This window comes from Mobula birostris, chromosome 3 (assembly GCF_030028105.1).
Source record: "Mobula birostris isolate sMobBir1 chromosome 3, sMobBir1.hap1, whole genome shotgun sequence".
NCBI classification, from domain to species: domain Eukaryota; kingdom Metazoa; phylum Chordata; class Chondrichthyes; order Myliobatiformes; family Myliobatidae; genus Mobula; species Mobula birostris.
In genome coordinates, this window is record NC_092372.1 from 197222050 (window position 1) to 197243363 (window position 21314).

At 38.9% G+C, this 21314-nt stretch overlaps 1 protein-coding gene across 1 annotated transcript in view; it reads right to left on the reverse strand.

The window, feature by feature from the left end:
* The window catches only part of cul2 (cullin 2), a 75255-nt gene that overhangs the window by 7892 nt on the left and 46049 nt on the right, over positions 1-21314 (reverse strand). Inside the window, exons 11-19 of the mRNA XM_072253988.1 lie at positions 19609-19716; positions 14375-14434; positions 11991-12119; positions 11671-11757; positions 8936-9091; positions 8489-8566; positions 5501-5567; positions 3994-4196; positions 2878-2979 (exon numbers count right to left, since the gene is read on the reverse strand). Coding sequence (XP_072110089.1) covers positions 2878-2979; positions 3994-4196; positions 5501-5567; positions 8489-8566; positions 8936-9091; positions 11671-11757; positions 11991-12119; positions 14375-14434; positions 19609-19716 — 990 coding nt within the window. The remainder of the gene's footprint in view (positions 1-2877; positions 2980-3993; positions 4197-5500; positions 5568-8488; positions 8567-8935; positions 9092-11670; positions 11758-11990; positions 12120-14374; positions 14435-19608; positions 19717-21314) is intronic.

The following is a 21314-nucleotide window of genomic DNA, read 5'->3' on the forward strand; positions in this document are numbered from 1 at the left end:
TGTGGAGTTCAGAAAGGGTAAGACGAGGAAACTCACAGTTCTCATAGAGGGATCAGAAATGGAAAGAGTGAGCAATTTCAAGTTCCTAGACGTCAATATCTTTGAGAACCTAACCTGAACCCAACATATCGATGCAATTATAAAGAAGACAAGACAGCATTTGGAGTGATTTGGTACGTCACCAAAAACACTTGTAAAATTTCTACAGATGTACTGCGGAGACCATTCTAACTGGCTGCATCACTGTCTGGGGGCGGTGGGGGGGGGGGAGGGAACTACTGCACAGGATTGAAGTAAGCTGCAGACAATTGTAAAATTAGTCAGCCCCATCATGGGTACAAGCCTTCAAAGTATTCAGGATATCTTCAAGGAGCAATGCCTCAAAAAGGCAGTCAGTAAGGACTCCCATCATCCAGGACATGCTCTCTTCTCATTGCTACCATGAGGAAGGAGGTACAGCAGCCTGAAGGCACACACTCAACGATTCAGGAACAGCTTCTTCCCCTCTGCCATCCAATTTCTGAATGGACATTAAACCCATGAACACTACCTCGCTACTTTTTATTTCTATTTTTTGCACTACCTATTTAACATATATACATTTACTGTAAATCAGCTTTTTTTATGTATTGCATTGTACTGCTGCAGATTTTCTCTTGTTTGTTAATCTCATCAGTTATTGTTTCACTTGTTGCAAATGAAGAAAAGATTCTCCTATCATTGTGGACTAGTCACCACACACTGCTACCGATTAACAACTTTCATTCGCCACGTTCAAGAACCATCCTTTGTAACTTTTAGGATTTCTGTTCCAATTCATTACGACAGTTTCATATTCACAATCCAGGAAATGATGTATGACAAGAACAGGTTACATTTGCAAACAATTGCAAAGTTGAGTTTCTCAAGTCACCCTTTATATCAGGGGTTCCCAACCTCTTTTTTATGCTGTGCTTACTATTAACCGAGGGGTCTGTGGACCCCAGGTTGGGAACCCCTGTTTTATATCTTTTCTAAAAAAGAAGAAAATATTTCCTCTCAGAACTAGAATATAACTTAGTCTGAAACATCACATCTATTCTAATTGTGGCTCATTCAACTCAAAATGCAATCATCCGCAACGATGACTCAATTAAAAATAGAACTGGACACCAAAAATTAAGTAAAGATTTAATTATAGTTCTTTGAAAACCAGCCACCTACAAGACATTAAGAGGCATATCGGACAAAAGCATTGCTCCTTTAATTAGACATGCAAAAAGAGAACAAAGTATCATGAACCAAGTCATAGCAGCTTTCAACAGATATCACACTTCTCACCAGAACACCCTTCCCCCTTAATCCCATGAAACTGGCAGTGCAGAAGATGATATTCAGCAATTATTTTACAACTGGAGAGAAATATACAGCTGTGTTCTCCAGAGATTAGACTGGCTCCCTGTTTGAGATATATTGATGGACAAAAATTCAGAGCAGGCGTTACGATTTCAAAACTTGACACCCAAGTTGGAACTGTAGTCGATTATGAGGTTATTAACAGACTTCCTGAAGCAGCAGAGTGGGAAAATATAATGGAAGTTGTCAAAATGATAAACTTTGGTAGGAAGAATGAAGTAGTGCTTTCAATTAAGAGTAGAAAACTGAGGTAAAATACCCAAAATATGACAATGAAAGAACAGATTCTTTGGCTTTATTGATAAAGAAATACGGTGCATAAAATAAAGAAGCTATGTGAAAACTTCTAAAACATTATTCAGTCTTAGGGACAGTACAAAAAACATTCTAAACATAAAGCAGAGGAACAATTACATCAAGAAAGTTAAGATTCAGAAATATAACACATGGAATCATAATAACAGTAAATGGACGAAGATCAGAGACAATTTTTTTTTACATAAGAGTTGCTGCTAACTGGAATGATGTGCTGGATATTAATCCAACAGTTTGGAAATGACACAACATTGGTGATGGTATTGATAGTGAGGAGTACAGTCGTAGTCTGCAGGATGCCACTGATCAATTGGTATGATGGTCAGAGTAATGACAAATGGAATTTAATACTGATGCATGTGAAGTGATTCATTACAAGTTGATAAATAGGGGTACTACATACACAGAGGTAGGACCCCAAGGATTATGAACAAACTGAGGGATCCTGATGTACAAATTCAAGGATTCCATAGGTAGAGAAATAACTGAAACAGACACAAGGGATACTTGTGTTCAATTATTTAGGATAGAAGATATAAAAGCTGGGACCTTATTGTAAAACTCTGGGGGAGAAAACACTGGACAGGACACAGCTAGATTTCTGTGTGTCACTATAGGATGTGATTAAAGTGGACAGCATGAAGTGAAGATTCACCAAGACACTGGTTGGAATGAAGCTTTTCAGTTCTGAAGGAGAATGGATAGACAGTGTTTGCTCTCCCTTGGTGGAGAAGACACTGAAGAAAGGGCACTGTTGAAGTAGCTAACAGGAAAAATACTCAGAAAAAAATACCTAAAACTAGTGGGCATTGAATTAATTTAAAGGGATGGAAGGGAGGGATCTGAGGAATTTTTTTCACCTAGAGGATGGATGCAATGTCAAAGCCATTATGACCATGCCTTGCCTGAGAAGTGGTGGAAGGAAATCCTCACACATTAAGTATCCAGATAAGCAGTTGAGTAACCAAGGCAGACAGGCAATGGGCCAAGTGGTGGTAAGTAGGATCAGTACTGATGGAGACCTGATGGCCTACTTCAACATAGTGCACAGGAGGGCCTGTTGCTATGACAATTGAAGCTGAAAAATAATGCTTCCACTTTTATGATTAGTCTCAAGCATATAATAACTCTATGAAAGATGCCCATTCAAGACAACAAAAATCTTACTTGGGGTGTATCTTTTTGCATGGAGGTTGTAATTTTAAACTTTGTCCTTTTACTGCTGAAAACCATGTTCAAAGAGAAAATTGAATCCAAGTCAATATCTTCCTGCAGAAAGAAAATACACTAACATGACTTTCTAAATTAAGAGGCTGCATGACTGCAAATAAAATTTCCCCTGAGCAGCATTTTCTCAAGATACCTGTTGAGACGAAGAAACCTAAAGATTTATCTAAACAACAGGAATTCTGCAGATGCTGGAAATTCAAGCAACACACATAAAAGTTGCTGGTGAACGCAGCAGGCCAGGCAGCATCTCTAGGAAGAGGTGCAGTCGACGTTTCAGACCGAGACCCTTCTCGGCCTGAAACGTTGACTGCACCTCTTCCTAGAGATGCTGCCTGGCCTGCTGCGTTCACCAGAAACTTTTATGTGTGTTGCTAAAGATTTGCCTTTCTGTTCTGAACCTACTTGGAAATCTGTGCTTACCCTTGCGGCTGATTTTGTCTATGCTTCATTAAACTTTACTTACAGAGCCTTTAATAGGTTACCGATTTCCCTTCTCTATGTGCAAGTACTGTTTCTGTCAACATTCACTGTAATTTGAATGACAGCAATGCTAACCTGTCATGAAGGAATAACACCGAAGCCTTTGATAACATGGCCCAACATTCACAAGCTTGTTACTGCCACCAGGGTCACAGAATGATTAGGACTCTGCATCTTGGATTACTTCCCTACCCAACCTCGGGAATCTGGGAACACTCAAAGCACTCCTCCTACAACTCAGCAGAATTCCAAACTCATACTTCCTGACTTGTGTGTTCATCCATGACCTGGGGCATTATACTTACTCCCTTTCCTGTTAAAACCTCATTCCAAAGTGTCTCTGGAATTGAACAACTAAATCGAAAATGAATTAATTTTTCCATTGCTTAATTTAGGTTTGATCATTCCCCTCAAGCCTCCCATATTGCACACACTTCAAAATATTCTCATCATTTTAAATGCATGGGGTGGGGGGGATTATACATTAACATGCACCAAACAATACGAAAATAAGAGCATCATTCTACATCAAGATTCTTAATCATATCACCAGTATTTCATTAACATACTTGCCTTGCTAGAGTCATGGTTGATCATTTTTACATCAAGCAAGGATTTAATGGTTTTGCTAAGTTCTTTGTCATTCATCTGTGTGCTGTCTTGGAGTTCCTTGTAGCTGACGATTTCACTGTTGTTAAATGCTAGCAACACCGCCATTTGGTATGTAGTGACCATAGCCACGTAAGGCTTTGATAAATAGTTCATTTTTACTTCACCTTTTCCACCCATTGAAAAAAAAAAGGAAAGAAAAATGAAATGTGCAATTACTGTGTTCATATTTTAATAACTGTTCAAATGCATTTCAATTTCATCCAATCACATAAATTAAAAATACAAACCCACAAAATTACCAGCACAATTACACTAAATGGCATGAGTAGGAAGCAACTGATTGGTACTTTTTTTTTACATAACAGCATGTATGCAATGGGACAGAAAACTGAAGTCAGTCTGAATTTGATATTTACTGCACATTACTCTTTCTCCAAAGCTTTCTATTTTTTTCTCTGCTAATCATCTCATAAGCTTCTTTTTGAAACACTATTCCACCATGTTCCTGAATAGCCAATTCCACATCTTACAAGATCACGGTGTTATCTACAAATGCCTGAGGCCATTTACCACTGGTGTTTTATACAGGGAAACATGTTTTGCAGTATTAAAAATGTATACAGCATCATAGCTGCAACAGATTGCATGAGAGGTGGTCAGTGCCTGAAGGAGATACAACAGCAATAATAAAGCAGCATTCAGACAAGCATATTAACAGGTTGGAAATGGAGATTAGTTTGGTCTGTGACTTTGAAGGATGCTAAGCAAATTAGCTAAAAACTTGTATTTCCATGACCAGTTTAGAAAATGATAAGGAATACACCACCCACTTTGAATATGATATTAAAATAAATTTGTCAGTTTTGACAAGTAATAAGCCTGGATGAACCAAAGGATAAAACACTTCTTTAGCAGGGTTTAAAATTAAAGAGAAAAATAGAGGATACTGTAAATGAATAAGTTTCGCCACCCAAAGGGTGGTGAATCCTTAAAGTTCACTATTCAAATGGAGCTTAGTTGCTAAATATATACAAAGCACAGACAGATAAACATTTAGATATTGACAGAAGCAGTGCTCAGATAAATGGCAAAGAAGGTGCCATTTTGCAAAAGTCAAAGGAGGTTCAGATTTTGCTTCAATTTCTACTTTTCTTCCGCAAAATTTACATCATAATTTCATGAGAATAAAATCTTCCCAAAGTTACACACTACACAAAAAAATGCCGTAAATCTGAACTGTCTTTTATTTAAATGACATGTGTTACGTAATTGTATATAAATAGTTTGGAGACACAAATGCATGTACTTAACTGAACTGACCAAGTTTTATTTCGGTCCTGAATTATGAAATTAGAATATATTTGACAAAGAGTAATCCAAATCTACCTCTGTCCAAATTTATTTTCCTTCTGGAAGTAGAAAAAGGAGGTTTTTCAAGAGGTTGGAATATGACTTGAAATATTCTTACCTGTACAAAGGTAGTGCAGCCAGGTAAGCTTCCGCCCACTGAAGTGTTGATTGTAAAACAATTCAAACTACAAGGAAAGAATTATACCACTGAGTACTTCAAAAATTGCCACCAATGACCTTTTTCCAGTGATGATAAAGCTTGGAGATGACTACATAACTGCAGTAAAGAATTGCCAGGGAAGTAAACTTCTGAGAGAGAATTATTCCACAACTTGGATCAGACTCTACAAAATTAAGTTCTGTATAGTAATAAAAGTTTGTTCTAGTCACCCTGGTGATGCACAATTTTTTGAAATATATCTCTACCTTCAGAAGAAGTTTGAGTCCACTGTTACAGAGTAACTTACACTGAAATTAAAAAATCCTAATATGATCTGCTCTTTTACGCAAAATGGAAAATGCCTTAAATATCTATTACCATAGATATCTATTAGCCACTTGCAACAGCACCATGCTCTCAAAACATTTAAATTTCTAAGTATAAAGAGTGCAGATGGATAAGTAGTCTTGGTATGGTATTGCTCCTGTCACAATAACATGCAATACTATTACTCTTGAAACATTTAATTCATCTTCTGCTTTAATTCTTCCCATTTGTAACAATCACTTTCTGTTTGTGTTTCTCATTCTTCTTCCTCTACTGGCTAGTTCCTCTCTGGGATTTCTAGTAGTTGTTCTATGAACAATTTTAGAATTCTTTGTGATGCTCATTAGAAAAGTTCAGTACTGTGCAAGTCTTTGGCGCATATATGGCTAGGGTGCCGAACACTTTTGCACAGTACTGTATTTGTCAACATGGAGCAGAGAGTGAGTTTGTAAATCTGTTGGGAGCAAAAGGTTTTGGGAATGGCGAGGATGGAGTACTGCAGGACAGAGTGTGGGACAGATAGCAGAGAAGGAGTGCCGGGGGGGGGTGGGGGGGTCGGGTGTGACATGGGTGCAAACACACCCAGCCCTGAGACACCAGGCAAGGTCATTTCCAAACAATTGGTTTATTGATCATTACAGAATGTCTCTCTGGTGCTTCCTGTTTCCTCCCCTCTCCCTTCCCCAACTATGATTCCCATCTCCCTGCCCCCTTTTCCACTCTCAGTCCACAATTGAAACCCAATTGAATCAGGTTTATCATCAATCACATCATGAAATTTAGTTTTGCAGCAGCAGTACAGTGCAATACATAAAATTACTTCAGTACTGTACAAAAATCTTGGGATAGATAGATATATCTAAGACTTTTGTACAGTACTGCAGTATGAAAAGAGACAATATAAACTGAAAGGTACCTTTCTCAGAGAGGGGTAGGAGGCAGTGGGGGAGGTAGTAAAGGAACAGCGAAATCTGTGTGAAGGCAGCAGGACAAGTTTATGAAGCTGTGAAAAAGGCGTATATAGTCTCTGATTTATATTGGCATAACCCACAAAAGGAGGAAATTACACGAAGCATTAATTTATTAGAGGTCTGACCTCAGCAGTAGTATGGTGGCAAATCTCTAGAAAGTACATCACAGGCATAGGAAAGACACAGAGGGACATATCAAAGGTGAAGGATGCTACTTATGATTGAAGAGTAGGGAAGCTGGGATTGTTCCTCTTAGAGAAAAAGTTAAGGGGGAAAATCATGAAGGGTTTTAATATATTGACAAAAGAAACAATTGGAGAATTAATATTCACCAGTAAGTCTCTGACCAGGGTCTCTCCTGATTTATTCTGTGCCTAATTCAGACCTGAACAAAATCACTGAACTTGAACTTGTGATCCATATGCCAGGCTATGTTATTACTCCATGTAAAACCTCATAACTGCCATTCATTCATGAATGCCTTGGGAGGTCGGGGTGATGGGGATAGGAGGGAGATGTTACTAGCAGTCATCAAAAACATTACTAAACCATCCAAATTAAGAGAAGCAAAGCAGAGTATGTGGGCTTCAATAAGCGACTTGCCTCCAAACATTTTCCTAAAACCAGCATGAAACACAAGGAAAACTAGCAGATGACAAGGTGTGTAATAGTTACTGCAAGAACAATACTCGAAACCACACAAAACAGGTCAACAAAATGTAAAGAAATGTTTAGTTTAGTGTCCCTTTCATTGGTTGAAGAAGTCCATCCCCACCATCTCAAGATGGTTTCCTTGTATCTGTTACTCTGTTCACTTCAATGGATTTCTGTTTTTCTCCTTTTTATTGCCAAGGTGCAGATTCTCACATTTCTGTCTCTTTCCTTGGCTTCAGACTGGGAAAAGAAATGTAGCTGTGGGAGTGTATACCCATGACAGGTACTACCAAGGAATTTGACACTTCTCAAATCAATTTCTTGCCATTCCACATTCAATGCTACATATCAACATATACTCTTGAACTCCTCCTTTCTAATGACAGGAAATCATGAACTCAAAGCTGGTCCACTTCCTTTGCTGTATTCAACATAGCAACAAAATACTTCCTTCTCTCTACCTCTCCCTCTTTTGAGTCCAAAAGCTTGTATGCTTTCCAACTTAACCAGTTCTGACAAAATGTTTTCAACTTTAATTCTCAATACTATTGCTTTCTCCATAGATGCTGTCTGACCCAATAAGTACCTCAAGTATTTTCTATATTAGATAAAATAAGATTATTTTCATAAATGCCAAGATGCAAAGAAATTCCTTGCTCCCATGAAGGACAGAGCAAATAGTATACATAGCAATAATAAACAGAACATGTTGTTTTAATTGTGGCACTAACATTAAACTCAATAACAACATCCCCCATATGGCCAATGTACACAATTCACTGCAGTGAACTCCTGAGTTCATTTCCTTTCTACTGCCTCACTTTTGTCCCAGTTACAACTTTCTTTAAAAGGACAAGCCAGCTTAGCAGATGGGCATAACAAACTTGTACATGAGCAATCATGCAAGAGATTTACTATTGCATAGAAAAAACAATTTGTTCATCAATTTAAATCCATTTTTATATTTCAAATGAAAAGCTATCTATTAACCTACCAAGTGTGCACTCTTTTCCAGTTCTTGAGGGATGGCAAATGTAGATGAGGGTGCTTGTGTCAGTGGCCATGCACCTGCCTAATATAATTCAAAATGTGTTTCAGTATCAAAAATTAAGAGGATGCAAAAAGTCTGTTAATATACAAGTCACATACAACTCACAAGTCTTTGTTATCATCTAATTTTCTAACAGATTTGCAAAATGCTAAAAAATGACCTTTTCTCACTACTTTTATTCTCTTTGATGCTCAGCAAAACAAATAGCCGACAAGGAATCCACAGTTCAATCCCTTATTTGTAATGAAATACATCAATAAGGTATTAAATGTTTTTCCTGTTGGAAAATATATGTGACAGTACAAACTTTACAAGTGGCTGTGAATTATTTCATAAAGGAGTTGGAAAGGCTTGTGTAGAAGATTAAGTTTATTGTACAGTCTAACCTACCTGTAGAACATAGATCTGAAAGCTGATTCCAAGATCTATTACAGTGTCCTGTTGTCTTAAAAAAGTGGCTGTAAATTTGTTATTGAGGTCAGCACTGACATTCATATCAGTGTACATCCTATGAAGTTTGCTGGTAAACTCATATCCACAGGCTTGCTGCACAAAATGAATAAAGGCTTTTGTTATAGCAGAAATAAATGCTCTTACATCAAATAACATGCAACGATATCTAGACTATATTTCCTGAGATGTCTTTCAAGGCGTTCAATTTCATCACAATTCTTTTAAAATACTGAAAATGTTTAACGCACTGCGACATAGAATACTTTCCTCTGTTAACAACCCAAATTAATGGTTAAAGTAATTTTCTAGGGGAAAATATTAACTTTGTAAAACATTCTTTTTGAAGATCAATTAATTTTTAAACCATCTTTAAATTATTCAAGAATTTAGAAGAAATGTTATAAATCTAATACAAATTTAATGACAACAGAAATCATAAGTACTTCAAGTTCAAAGTAAATCTATTATCGAAGCAGGCACATGTTACCATATACAACCTTGAGATTCATTTTCTTGCAGGCATTTACAGGTAAATACAATAGAATTTACAAAAAAAACTATACACAAAGACTAACAAACAACCAGTGTGCAAAAGACAAACTGTGCAAGTAAAAAATATCGAGAACATAAGCTGTAAAGAGTCCTTAAAAGTGAGTCTGTAGGTCACAGAATCAGTTCAGAGTAGTGGTGACTGAAGTTATCCATGCTTGTTCAGGAGTCTGATAGTTGTTGGGTAATAACTATTCCTAAACCTGGTGGTGTGGGACCTAAGGCTTCTGTACTCCCTGCCCTATGGCATTATTGAGAAGAGGCCATGGCCTGGATGGTGAGAGTCTTTGATGAAGGATGCTGCTTCCTTGTGGCAGTGCTCTATGTAAATATATTCAATGGTGAGGAGAGCTTTACCTGTGATAGACTGGGCTGTGACTACCACTTTATGTCAATGAAGAGCATCCTGACACATGCATCATCATTATCCACGTGTTCCAGTACTTAATTAGCTTTTAAGTTTTCAAGGGAAGGTACATATATTTTCCAGAATATCCAATTGAAAAATGGAAAAAGAAATTTTCTTTTGAAACATTTATAGTTTCATTTTAAATCATATTCATGGTTTAAAATAGTCAACAAATGATTCACAATTATGCACAAATGTTTGTATTTTTCTGTGCTCACATGAATACAATGATTTACAATATTTCAAAATAAATAGTATCAATTAGCTTAACAATTAAAGATTCTTAGAATTTACAGTTTCAGGTCTGAAAAGAAATAGAGTTGTAAAAGCAAAAGCAAAAAACAAATGGCTTGAGGAACACAGAGGGTCAGGCAGCATCTACAGAGGTAGAATGGTGGTCATTCTCCACAATCAGCACATCATCCTTTTGTATTTCTGCCAACTGCAAATGGATACCATCAACAATTATGATCCCACTTGCCTTTTTCTGCTATCCACAGGGACCTCTCCATGACTCCTTGGTTCACAACCACCCCACAACACTCTTTCCCTTCCCCAACAGATGTAGGAGGTGTGATATTTACCCTCATATCCTCCCTTAACTCTATCCAGAAACCTAAAAAGCCCTTTCATATCAGGTAAAGATTCATATTTACTTCCTCCAAAACAGCACTATTGTGGTTGGCCTATGGCTTCCTCCTTCTCTTGCCCCACTGAACATATCACTTCAGACCTCAACTTGATCCTGTCTCACCTTTGTTGAGACCCTTCCCACTTACATTCAGAACACTTTGCATGCCCATCACTTTGACACCTGGCAATTCCCTGGGTCCCACTGTCTCATCATCACAATGAGCATCCATCCTCATTCAGAATCTTCCCCTGCACAACTTCTCTTTAGATTCCTTTCATTCTGCTGCAGGTACTCAAATTGGCCTCAGTGATGCTTGCTTTCACACTGGATATGTGGAACAGTTCCAGTTGCAAACCTATTCTGACGCCACTTCCCAACAGCGTTTCCATTACATCGACTGTATTTGCATTATGGCTGCCATCTGCAGCTTTATCACCATTGCAGTTAACTTCCACTGTGCACTCAAATTTACTTGGATAGTTCTGACACCTTTCTTCCTTTGCTGGAGCATCCTGTATCCACTTCAAGAAACAAACTATATACTGACATCTACTGCATCTCCTACCACTCAGTTTTTTTTATACAAACACTATCCCTTTCTCAGTTTCTTTATATCCATCTTATCTGTTCCCAAGACTAAACTTTTCATTTCAACACATCTGAAATTCCTTTTTCATGAAACATGGCTTTCCCACCAGTGTGGCTGATAAAGCCGTCGGTCATATTTCCTCCATTTCCCATACTTGAACTCTCACCCCACCTTCCCACAGACAGGAGAGAAAAAGAGTTCCTTTGGTCCTCACCTTTCACCGACCAGGAGCACTTGCATTCAGCACATCACCCTTTGTCATTTCAGCCAGCTGTAATGGTTTCCCACCACCGATCACATCTTCTCCCACATCCTTTCTACTCTTGGCAGGGATCATTCTCGCCCTGATTCTCATGCACTTCTTCTAACCTGCCCAGGTGAGTTCCTCTAGCAGTTTGTGATTTGCTCAGATCATGGCACCTCCCCCAACGTGTCTCTAAATTCTAACAAGTCATATTTGTCCAATAAATCTAGACAGATATGTTACAAACCTTGAGTTTATTAATCATTGCTTCCTCTGAATCCATAGACATAGAGAGACCATGTATCAATCGCTTCGCCAACATTCTGGCATAGAACTGAGATTGGAGAATAAGTAAAATGAGCTCAAAGGTGGGAAATTGCAAGAAAGAAATAACATTAAGTTGTTTACAAGACCAATTTTCTTCTTATTTAGTGTGCTGATCAGCAAATCCCACATGAATCACTACGTACAAATTGTTCAGTACAAAAGTAAATTTCTCTAGTGTAGATTATGAATTCAGAAAAATCTCAAATCTTCCACGATTTATCAAAGATAACTACCACTTACCTTCTGAAAGACATCTTTGTCATCAATGTACTTGAAAACTGTAATGAAGCTAGTCAGTTTGTCCTCAACTTCATTTTCTGTCATTCCTTTCGCAGATTTCTTTAATAAGTTGTCACAGTATTTAGCTAGCTGTGAAGAAAGTTGAATGAAGATATTCATTATGTCTTCAATCAGTGTAAATTATAAACCCTGATTTACTATTTTTTATCCTTGTGTTAGTTTGATCCATTCTCACTATTTTGTCATTCAACCAAATGAGAAGGGAAGTAAATGTAGAATTAGTAGACAACACAGGGACAGGACCACAACATCTGTGTGAACACAATGTTCAATCAAACTAAATCTTTCCTGCAAACAAGAGAAAATCTGAAGCTGCTGGAAATCCAAGCAACACACACACAAAATGTCTCGGCCTGAAACTTCAACTGTACTTTATTCCATAGATGCTGCCTGGTCTGCTGAGTTCCTCCAGCATTTTGTATGCATTGCTTAAATCTCTTCTGCCTCCGCATAAACCATATCCTTCCATTCCCTGAATATTCACGTCTTTCGAAAAGCCTCTTAAGAACCACGAGCATATCTGCTTCCACCAGTATCAATGACACCTGTTCCACATACCTAGTATTTTGTGTGTAAAAAAAGATTTCAACTCCACCTTCTCCTGATCTGCTCTGAAAGTTGTATCTCATTTTCTATTTTAATACATGTCACTGCTAATTAGTTGCTAGATTCAAACGCAAGCTCACAAAATAAACCAGACAGTGAGAGTGGGAAGGGAGGGAAACATCACAACCATCACACATCAAAGCTGTTGGTGAACGCAGCAGGAAGAGGTACAGTCGACATTTCGGGCTGAGACCCTTCGTCAGGACTAACTGAAAGAAGAGATAGTAAGAGATTTGAAAGGGGGAGGGGGAGATCCAAAATGATAGGAGAAGACAGGAGGGGGAGGGATGGAGCCAAGAGCTGGACAGTTGATTGGCAAAAGGGATATGAGAGGATCATGGGACAGAAGTCCCAGGGAGAAAGAAAGGGGAGAGGGCGGGAAAACCCAGAGGATGGGTAAGGGGTATCGTGAGAGGAGGGAGATCGGTGGGGAGGGCGACTCCCTTGTCCATTTGTCCCACCCCCATCCCTCCCCACCAATCTCCCTCCTGACACTTATCCTTGTAAGCAGAACAAGTGCTATACATACCCTTACACTTCCTCCCTTACCACCATTCAGGGCCCCAGACAGTCCTTCCAGGTGAGGCGACACTCCACCTGTGAGTTGGCTGGGGTGATATACTGCGTCCGGTGCTCCCGATGTGGCCTTCTATATATTGGCGAGACCCGATGCAGGCTGGGAGATCGTTTCGCTGAACACCTACGCTCTGTCTGCCAGAGAAAGCAGGATCTCCCAGTGGCCACACATTTTAATTCCACGTCCCATTCCCATTCTGATATGTCTATCCCCGGCCTCCTCTACTGTAAAGATGAAGCCACACTCAGGATGGAGGAACTCCACTTTATATTCCGCCTGGGTAGCCTCCAACCTGATGGCATGAACATTGACTTCTCAAACTTCCGCTAATGCCCCACCTCCCCCTCGTACCCCATCCGTTATTTATTTATATACACATTCTTTCTCTCTCTCTCTCTCCTTTTTCTCCCTCTGTCCCTCTCACTATACCCCTTACCCATCTTGGCATTCACCAGCAACTTTGATGTGTGTTGCTTGAATTTCCACATCTGCAGAATTCCTCGTGTTTGCATCACAACCATCAGCAATTTCTGTAAACAGATGCTCCTAAAAAGTTATATAACCAGGAAACCTGTAAAATTAGATAGTCTCCCTTGCAGCTTTGGCTGAGAAAAGCTAACCAAGGGTCAAGTATAATTCATGGCTGCCACTAAAGACTGTTAGCTCCATTTTTAAATGACGAAATCATAAGGGAAGCAGAAGACAAAACACAACTCAAAGGCATCATGATCCTGCAGCAACAGGTAAATGTGATGCTGCAGCATTCTTGGAAGGGCAGTGAAAAAAATGGCTTTAAAGCAGGGGTTCCCAACCTGGGGTCCACAGACCCCTCAGTTATTGGCACAAAAAAGGTTAGAACCCCTGCTTAAAAGGAATATTGAATTTCAGTTGGTCATTCACTACAAATGTGCTTGATCTGCAGGCAATTCCCAGAACTCATTCATCAGAATTCCAGTATCTGCAACATTTTATTTTCTCCAGATCAGGAATTACTTTGAGGATACATAAGCCTTCCTGCAACTGTCAATGTTTGTTCAGAACATAAATGCAAAACGTGGAGACTTTTTTTTAAACATGTCTTCCAGATATTCAATCAAAGAGGTGACAGGTAAATGTAGTTTCTTATGCTCGTCATACTTACCAGTTCAGGAGCCTTGCAAGACGACTTGGGCTCCCTATAGTTGACTACTGATGTTAGAGCCTGCAAGACCAAATATAAATGCTTCAGAGAATATTTCCACAAGAACACAACACTATCATTTTCCTTCATTGTTACTTTTAAAAAATCAAGTTACAACTCAGTGAAATCCAAACCAACATACAGAAGGGATATGTGTAAATTTAGTTTTAAAAAAAGCTCTTTTGATCATGAAAGCAGATAATCAAACTTCTCCATCATCCTTAGAAGAATGCTACTGAAATCGTATTGAGAAAAGCATATTGTTTTCACATTAAGGGCCAAAAGCAAATCCAGTTCACACTCTCCAGCTCTGCCAGTGGAATCAGGCCATTTGAATTTTTTTAGGCAGCTGCTTGGTTATATAACTAGGTTTAAAGAATTCCTTGAAGAGGTATAAAGCAAGGTAGTTTTGGGTAAAAATCTCAGTATTTAGGGCTCCAGTAATATGAGTGCTCAGATAGAAAATGTGGTGCACTGCATAACTTTGTACAATTACCTAATAGCTAGCAAAACTGAAATATATAGCTCTTCTTTGATGAATACATAATGTCCATCAAGAAAACTTCAACTGATAATAAACCTTATTAAGATACACTGATATACACGCACAACTGAAATTTTGTTGTACGCTATGCAACTGTGAGTTAACAAACATTCGAGTAATGCATCAGACACATTCAAATTATGCTCCATTTCCAATAGGTTCTGTTGTGAAAATGTTTTAAAATTTAAACATACCAAGTGACTTTGCCAAAGAGCAGGGGTCCCCAACCTTTTTCGCACTGTGGACCGGTTTCACATTGACAACATTCTTGCGGACCAGCTGACCGGGGGTGACGGGGGAACGTAGGGTTGCCAACGAACAAGAGCAGCAGTCGAATACGTTGGGTTTACCCCGAGAAAGACTACAATGACCATGAAGCTTTGCGTGGGCACCAGTGCGCATGCGTGTATGTGCCGATTCTTTTCTACAAATCGTTTTTGGCGATTCTGTTCGGGGGTGGGGGGGGGGTTAATCACCACCAGAATATAGGTGATAAGTGGCTAGTACACTCAATTTCGTTTCTAAATGGGTTTATCTAACGAATTTAATATTAAACACACAGCGCATATTTTCCTCGCATGAATATAGCGATAAGTCAATTATCAGGGGAGCCTGAAGTAAGTGTTGAACGAACTTCCAGCAGAAGTGGTAGAGGCAGGTTCGATATTATCATTTAAAGAAAAATTGGATAGGTATATCGACAGGAAAGGAATGGAGGGTTATGGGCTGAGTGCAGGTCAGTGGGACTAGGTGAGGTAGCGTTCGGTACGGACTAGAAGGGCAGAGATCGCCTGTTTCCGTGCTGTAATTGTTATATGGTTATATAAGTCACTTATAAGTCAATAGCATCATAGCATTTCAAGTAACGTTTGGATATTAAACACACAGCACATATTTTCCCCGTATGAACATATAAAATCATTGCAACACACCAATATCGCTGAATCAGTGGGAGCCCTGGGCTTGTTTCCCTGCAACAAGACGGTCCTATCAAGGGGTGATGGGAGACAGCGATACTCAAAGGGGGTTCCTTATGTCCAGTCTATTCTGCAATATAGTTTTCATTGCATTCATTGCAGCGATATGTTGGAAATGGAAGCAACATTTTCAGTGCTTTCGTGGCTATCTCAAGATATTTAGCCTTGACTTTGATCCGGAATACCGGCAGAGATGTTATATCAAATATGCTTTTCAGCCCGCCGTCATTTGCAAGCTCGAGGAGTTGATCTCCTTCCCGCGCTGACATGGATGATGCGTGTGTAATGACCTTCTGCGCATTCAAGCTCAACAGTGGGCATGGCAGGGAATGAGGAAAGGTGCAGCTGACTCATATCGCCAAATCATATCATTTCCTCGCGGCCCGGAGCGCATGCTTTGCGGCCCGGTGGTTGGGGACCGCTGTCAAAGAGGATGAAAACACAAAAATCAACTGTTCATAATCTCTGACCAGGACCAATTGCAATTTATTTTAGCAAGCAGGATTTCATGACCAACACAAATCCAAGGAAAACAGTCTGGGATTCCACCACCAGAGGTCACTAAAACACCTTCCACAGAGAGAAGCCGAATTTTCTGTTTAAAATTTTACATCTTGCTAGAGTACAAAAGCAACCACACCATAGACCTGAGCAGATAATTTCAAATAACTGCTGGTTACAGTATCAGAACATCTCAAGACCCAAGGCAAAACATATTTTGAAGAGGTACTTTCTTAATTCCTGCTTTATATCTTTGGAGTTTCAGAATACCATTCAGAGCCAAAATGGGAGGAATTCCATGCAGTAATTTAAAGAAACTTGGTGCCATATGATTCTTCATTCAGTCCAAAACAGCATCAACAGAAGTAGTAGCTCAATGAATGGGTTCAAATCTGATTCCTGGGCTTCTTACTCATCTCAAGCAATACAGCAAGCCGATTATCAGCAAGCCAATTTTTATGAAATACTGGTGGTTCAGCATCTGGATCATCTGATTGCTTCCCATTGTTTCTTTACACTTATGGAATACCCATTCCCAGGCTCCTTTTAAACTCAAGAGTCCGGTTCCCGCACTCCTTTTGATTTCAATGGCTCATTAGAAAATTTACTATTGCATAACATCTGAACAAAGCATATTGGTGTATTAATGGAAATAACATCCATAAGCCTGTAAAATCTGCCAATCTGGCATCAAAGTCACTAGTGTGCTGGATTTTTGGAATTCTACCGTACTTGCAGCTACTGTATCACCAAAAAAAAACCAGCAGCTGGAAGGGAAAATAGCCGTAAGTCAGACAGAGATAAGGGTCAGATCTGGTCTCAGATGAAAGGTATCAACCCCAAAACAAAAACTATCCATTTCCCTCTCAGATGCGGCCTGACCCACTGAGTTCCTCCAGGTGTTTGTTTTGTGCTTTGATTTAGTTTGTCAGAGAAACATGATATTAAGGCAAACAACAGGAATTCTGCAGATGCTGGAAACTCAAGCAACACACATCAAAGTTGCTGGTGAACGCAGCAGGCCAGGCAGCATCTGTAGGAAGAGGTGCAGTCGACGTTTCAGGCCGAGACCCTTTCGTCAGGATATTAGGGCAGATGCTTGGCTATGGGGATAAGTTTGAATGATAATTTTAAAAGGTAGAGAAGCCAAGGAGTTTTGAATGGAAATTCTGGAGTTTACTGTGGAAATTCTCAGGTTTTGCACCCTGGAAATTAAATCCACAACTGTCAGCACTGGAGCAATTAAAATTGAGGAATCTTACTATTCCCATCACCCATCTTATGTTCCTTATTAAGCTCCTCTTCATCTTTTTTTTAAAATCAGATGCCATAATCGACAGCCCTTGGGTGCCTCTACCTCCCAGCCTCTATCACAAATTCTACCCTTCCCTCTCCCACCTGATTTCATCTGCCAATCAACCCCTTCACCAAGATCCACCCACTCTACTCCATCATGTTTTTATACTGGCCCTTTCCCCTCTACTCTTTCAGTCCAGATGCCAAATGCTCTTTTTCCTCTGCAGATGCTACCTGTCCTACTGAGTTCTTAAGTAGTTTGCTACCTGATCTAAATTCCTGCATCTGTAGTCACCTGTTCCCCATGATGGTGAGTTTAGAATTCACAGGTATGGTCTCAAGCTAAGAAGCTGGCTTCTACATTTTTTCATAGGTGACTGTGAATCTTTGGAAAGCTCCAATCCAGAAATCAACAAGTCAACAGAAAGGAGGTCAATGATCTGTCCAGTCTTATTGAGGGAAAAAAGTTCCCAATTTTTGTTAAACTGCTAAAAACAGGCAGTTTTAGCAATTGTATCAATACATATTTGGGATCTTATTCAGCCTGAAATACAGTAGATTCTGGTTAATTTGACCATTAGTTAATCAGGGAAGCCGCCTATTTGAGACAACTCTTACAGAGCAAAAACAAATCGAGAAAATTGCCAGGATTCCTTTCGCTTATTTGGGAGACTATGCTGCTGAACTGGGGCAGGAAACTGCTGCTGAACAGTTTTTAAATAGCATCAGTTGTGCGCACTTGTGTTCAAAAAGCAGAGGTTTTTGTCACTGATAGGTGGTGAGAAATGAGCAGAAAGATATTTCAGAACTATTTTGCTCACTGCACTTTGAGATGCCAGAAGCAGTTGATGGTATTCACAATCATCTTGAATGTTACACTGAAAATGAAGATTTGAAGGATGCACTGTATGAAGGCAATCCATCATCTACACTGGGTGTCTGCGCTGATTCTGTTCATTTACAGTCAACCAAAGGAATGCAGCAGCATACACTGGATGAATTCTTCCATCAATAACAATTTGGAACCAATACAGTTTTATGGTACTGTGGTAGTACTGATAGAAGCATTTAAATACATAATTTACTCAATTCACAGGGTAGTTTTGTCTATTTTTAAAAAATAACTTTTTAACTATTTCCATGAAACTTCGGCTAATCAGAGCAGCCGCTTAATTGGGCCAAAATGTACTGGTCCCGAAGTGTACTAATTAACCAGAAGTTTGCTTACATTCTAATTAAGTTCTAGAAAATTGCTCGGAGTGTCAGAATTGGAGTTTGTCAAACTGAGATTACAGAAGGGACCAGGGACAAGAGTACTGATGTTGGTTTATTATTGTCACAGTACAGTGAAAAGTTTGTCTTGCATACTGTTTATACAGATCAAATTATTACAAAGTGTATTGAGCTAGAAAAAGGTAAAGCAATAGCAGTACAAAATAAGGGTAAAAGCTACTGAAAAAGTGCAGTGCAGATAAACGATAAAGTGCAAGATCATAATAAGGTAGATCGTGAGGTCAACAGTGTATCTTCTTATTCGTTCAAAAGTCTGACAACAGTGGGATTGAAGCAGCAAATATGGTTGGAAAGAATTTCCGCTCAACTAGTACAAAATTTCAATCAACCAGCTTGACAATTTCAAGACGATGGAGGCAGTGAAATATAGCAGGATGTTGTTAGTGTAAATGTGGAACATGATGTTCTTCTGAATGTCCCCATACACTTGAGCAACAGGCATGGGGGAAAGTGGATTCTTTAGTGATTTAGCTCCTTGCTGAAGCTAACACTGATCTCAAGATTTTTAAATCAGACATGTTAATGATAATAATGCTCTAAGATAAAATCCTTACACAAATTATTCACTATTTTAAGCAACTTACTTTATCAAGTGCACTCATAAAATGCTGATCACCATTAAGGACTGAGCTGATAAGTTGAAGAAATTTACCGTGAACTTCAAGAACAGATTCCACAAACAGCGTAGGCATCTGATTTTAAAAAAAACAGAAGAATTAATACTATCAGATGGGAAAATCACATGAAAGTGTTAACAGTTGAGGGTTTTACATCAAATTGTGTCCCTCAGCACTGTCGACCACCCAAGGAAAAATCATACAAACATTTAATACTTTCAGTTCTCTCCACCATGGCATTGCCTGTGAGCAAAAGATTTTTAAAAACTTTATGTTTCTGACCTTCTTCCATGTACTCACTCTTTCTATATCTGCTTTCACTGTCTCTCTCTTCTCCATCAACTTTGTGATGTTCTCTCACATATAATTTCTGTATATATATTTGTCTAGTCTTACTCATTCTTGTTCTTTCCACTTTTACTGAGGTGGTCTCCAGACACAACTCACCATACCAAAACGAACCACAAAGCTGATTCCTATCACTCCATCACCTGATTAGTCTCCAGACAGTACTCATCGTACCCAATCCTAACCACAAAGCTGCTTCCTACCATCTCTATCATTTAATATTTGGTTAATACTGCCAAAATAGAAAATGCACAAGTTTAAGTTCTGATGCAACAAATAAATATTTAATAAACATCCATTTTTATTCCCTTCTGAAGGAAACACTCAGAGATGTTTTGGACAATAAGATGCCTGAACCACCAACTTTTTCTTTTAAGGTGTATTTTATGGAAACTTTCTTTTATGAATATATTTTGAATAAAATGTCATGAATATAAATTATTCTACATGATCATAACTAGTAATGATAAAAAGACTTTCACTACTATATTTCTTTATCAGTTCATTAATCCATATCAGCCACACAATTTAAAGTAATACACAGTGTGGTGTCATAGCAGAATTGTTGCAGGGGGCATTGGCTCAAAGGCTGGTTAGTGATCAAGGGCTTAATATTCACCAGCAAACATTTTGGACAGCAGAGTTGGGTGTGTGGTTTTGTCCTGTAAAGTTGACTTAATTACCAAGGGAATTGCAGTGAAGCTTCTTCATAGAAAATGTGGTAACATGGATACTAAAATGGAAAAAGTTGCTTCAGTACTGCAAAATATTTTGTAATTAATGTGATGCAACATCCTTATTCAATTGTTTATTCAATGCCACTAAGGGGGATTTTTCAGAGCATAAAAGCAAGTTCTATAATTTAAAAATACGCTCCAGCTGGGAGTGCTGTGGCCTGCCCCAGGGCTCTGTTTGGGAAACCAATAGTCTGCCCCAGGGCTTCAACTGGGAGAGCAGTGGCCTGCCTGGAGCTCCAGATAACCAAGTATGCAGGACACAATTGGAGTATTATGCTCAGTGCTGGCTGCCACACTTTAGAAAGATATAAAGCCAGGGAGTCTCCACTTGGCAGCTCATGGAGTAAGACATTTTTGTTGTAGCTCCATCTTTCACAACTTACTTTCCACTGCTAGATTTGTTTCAAGTTTGAAGATTTATTATTTTTGCTGAAGGATTTACAATTTAATTACGATGGCTGACATTCGATCTGGAACCGAAGTGGCAAAACTCTTCCTGAAGCTCAACAAACAAAGAAATCAGAGGAAGTTTCTACTTCAAAAAGAATACTCTCTTTAATAGAAGCTATTAATGCAAAGATCGGTACA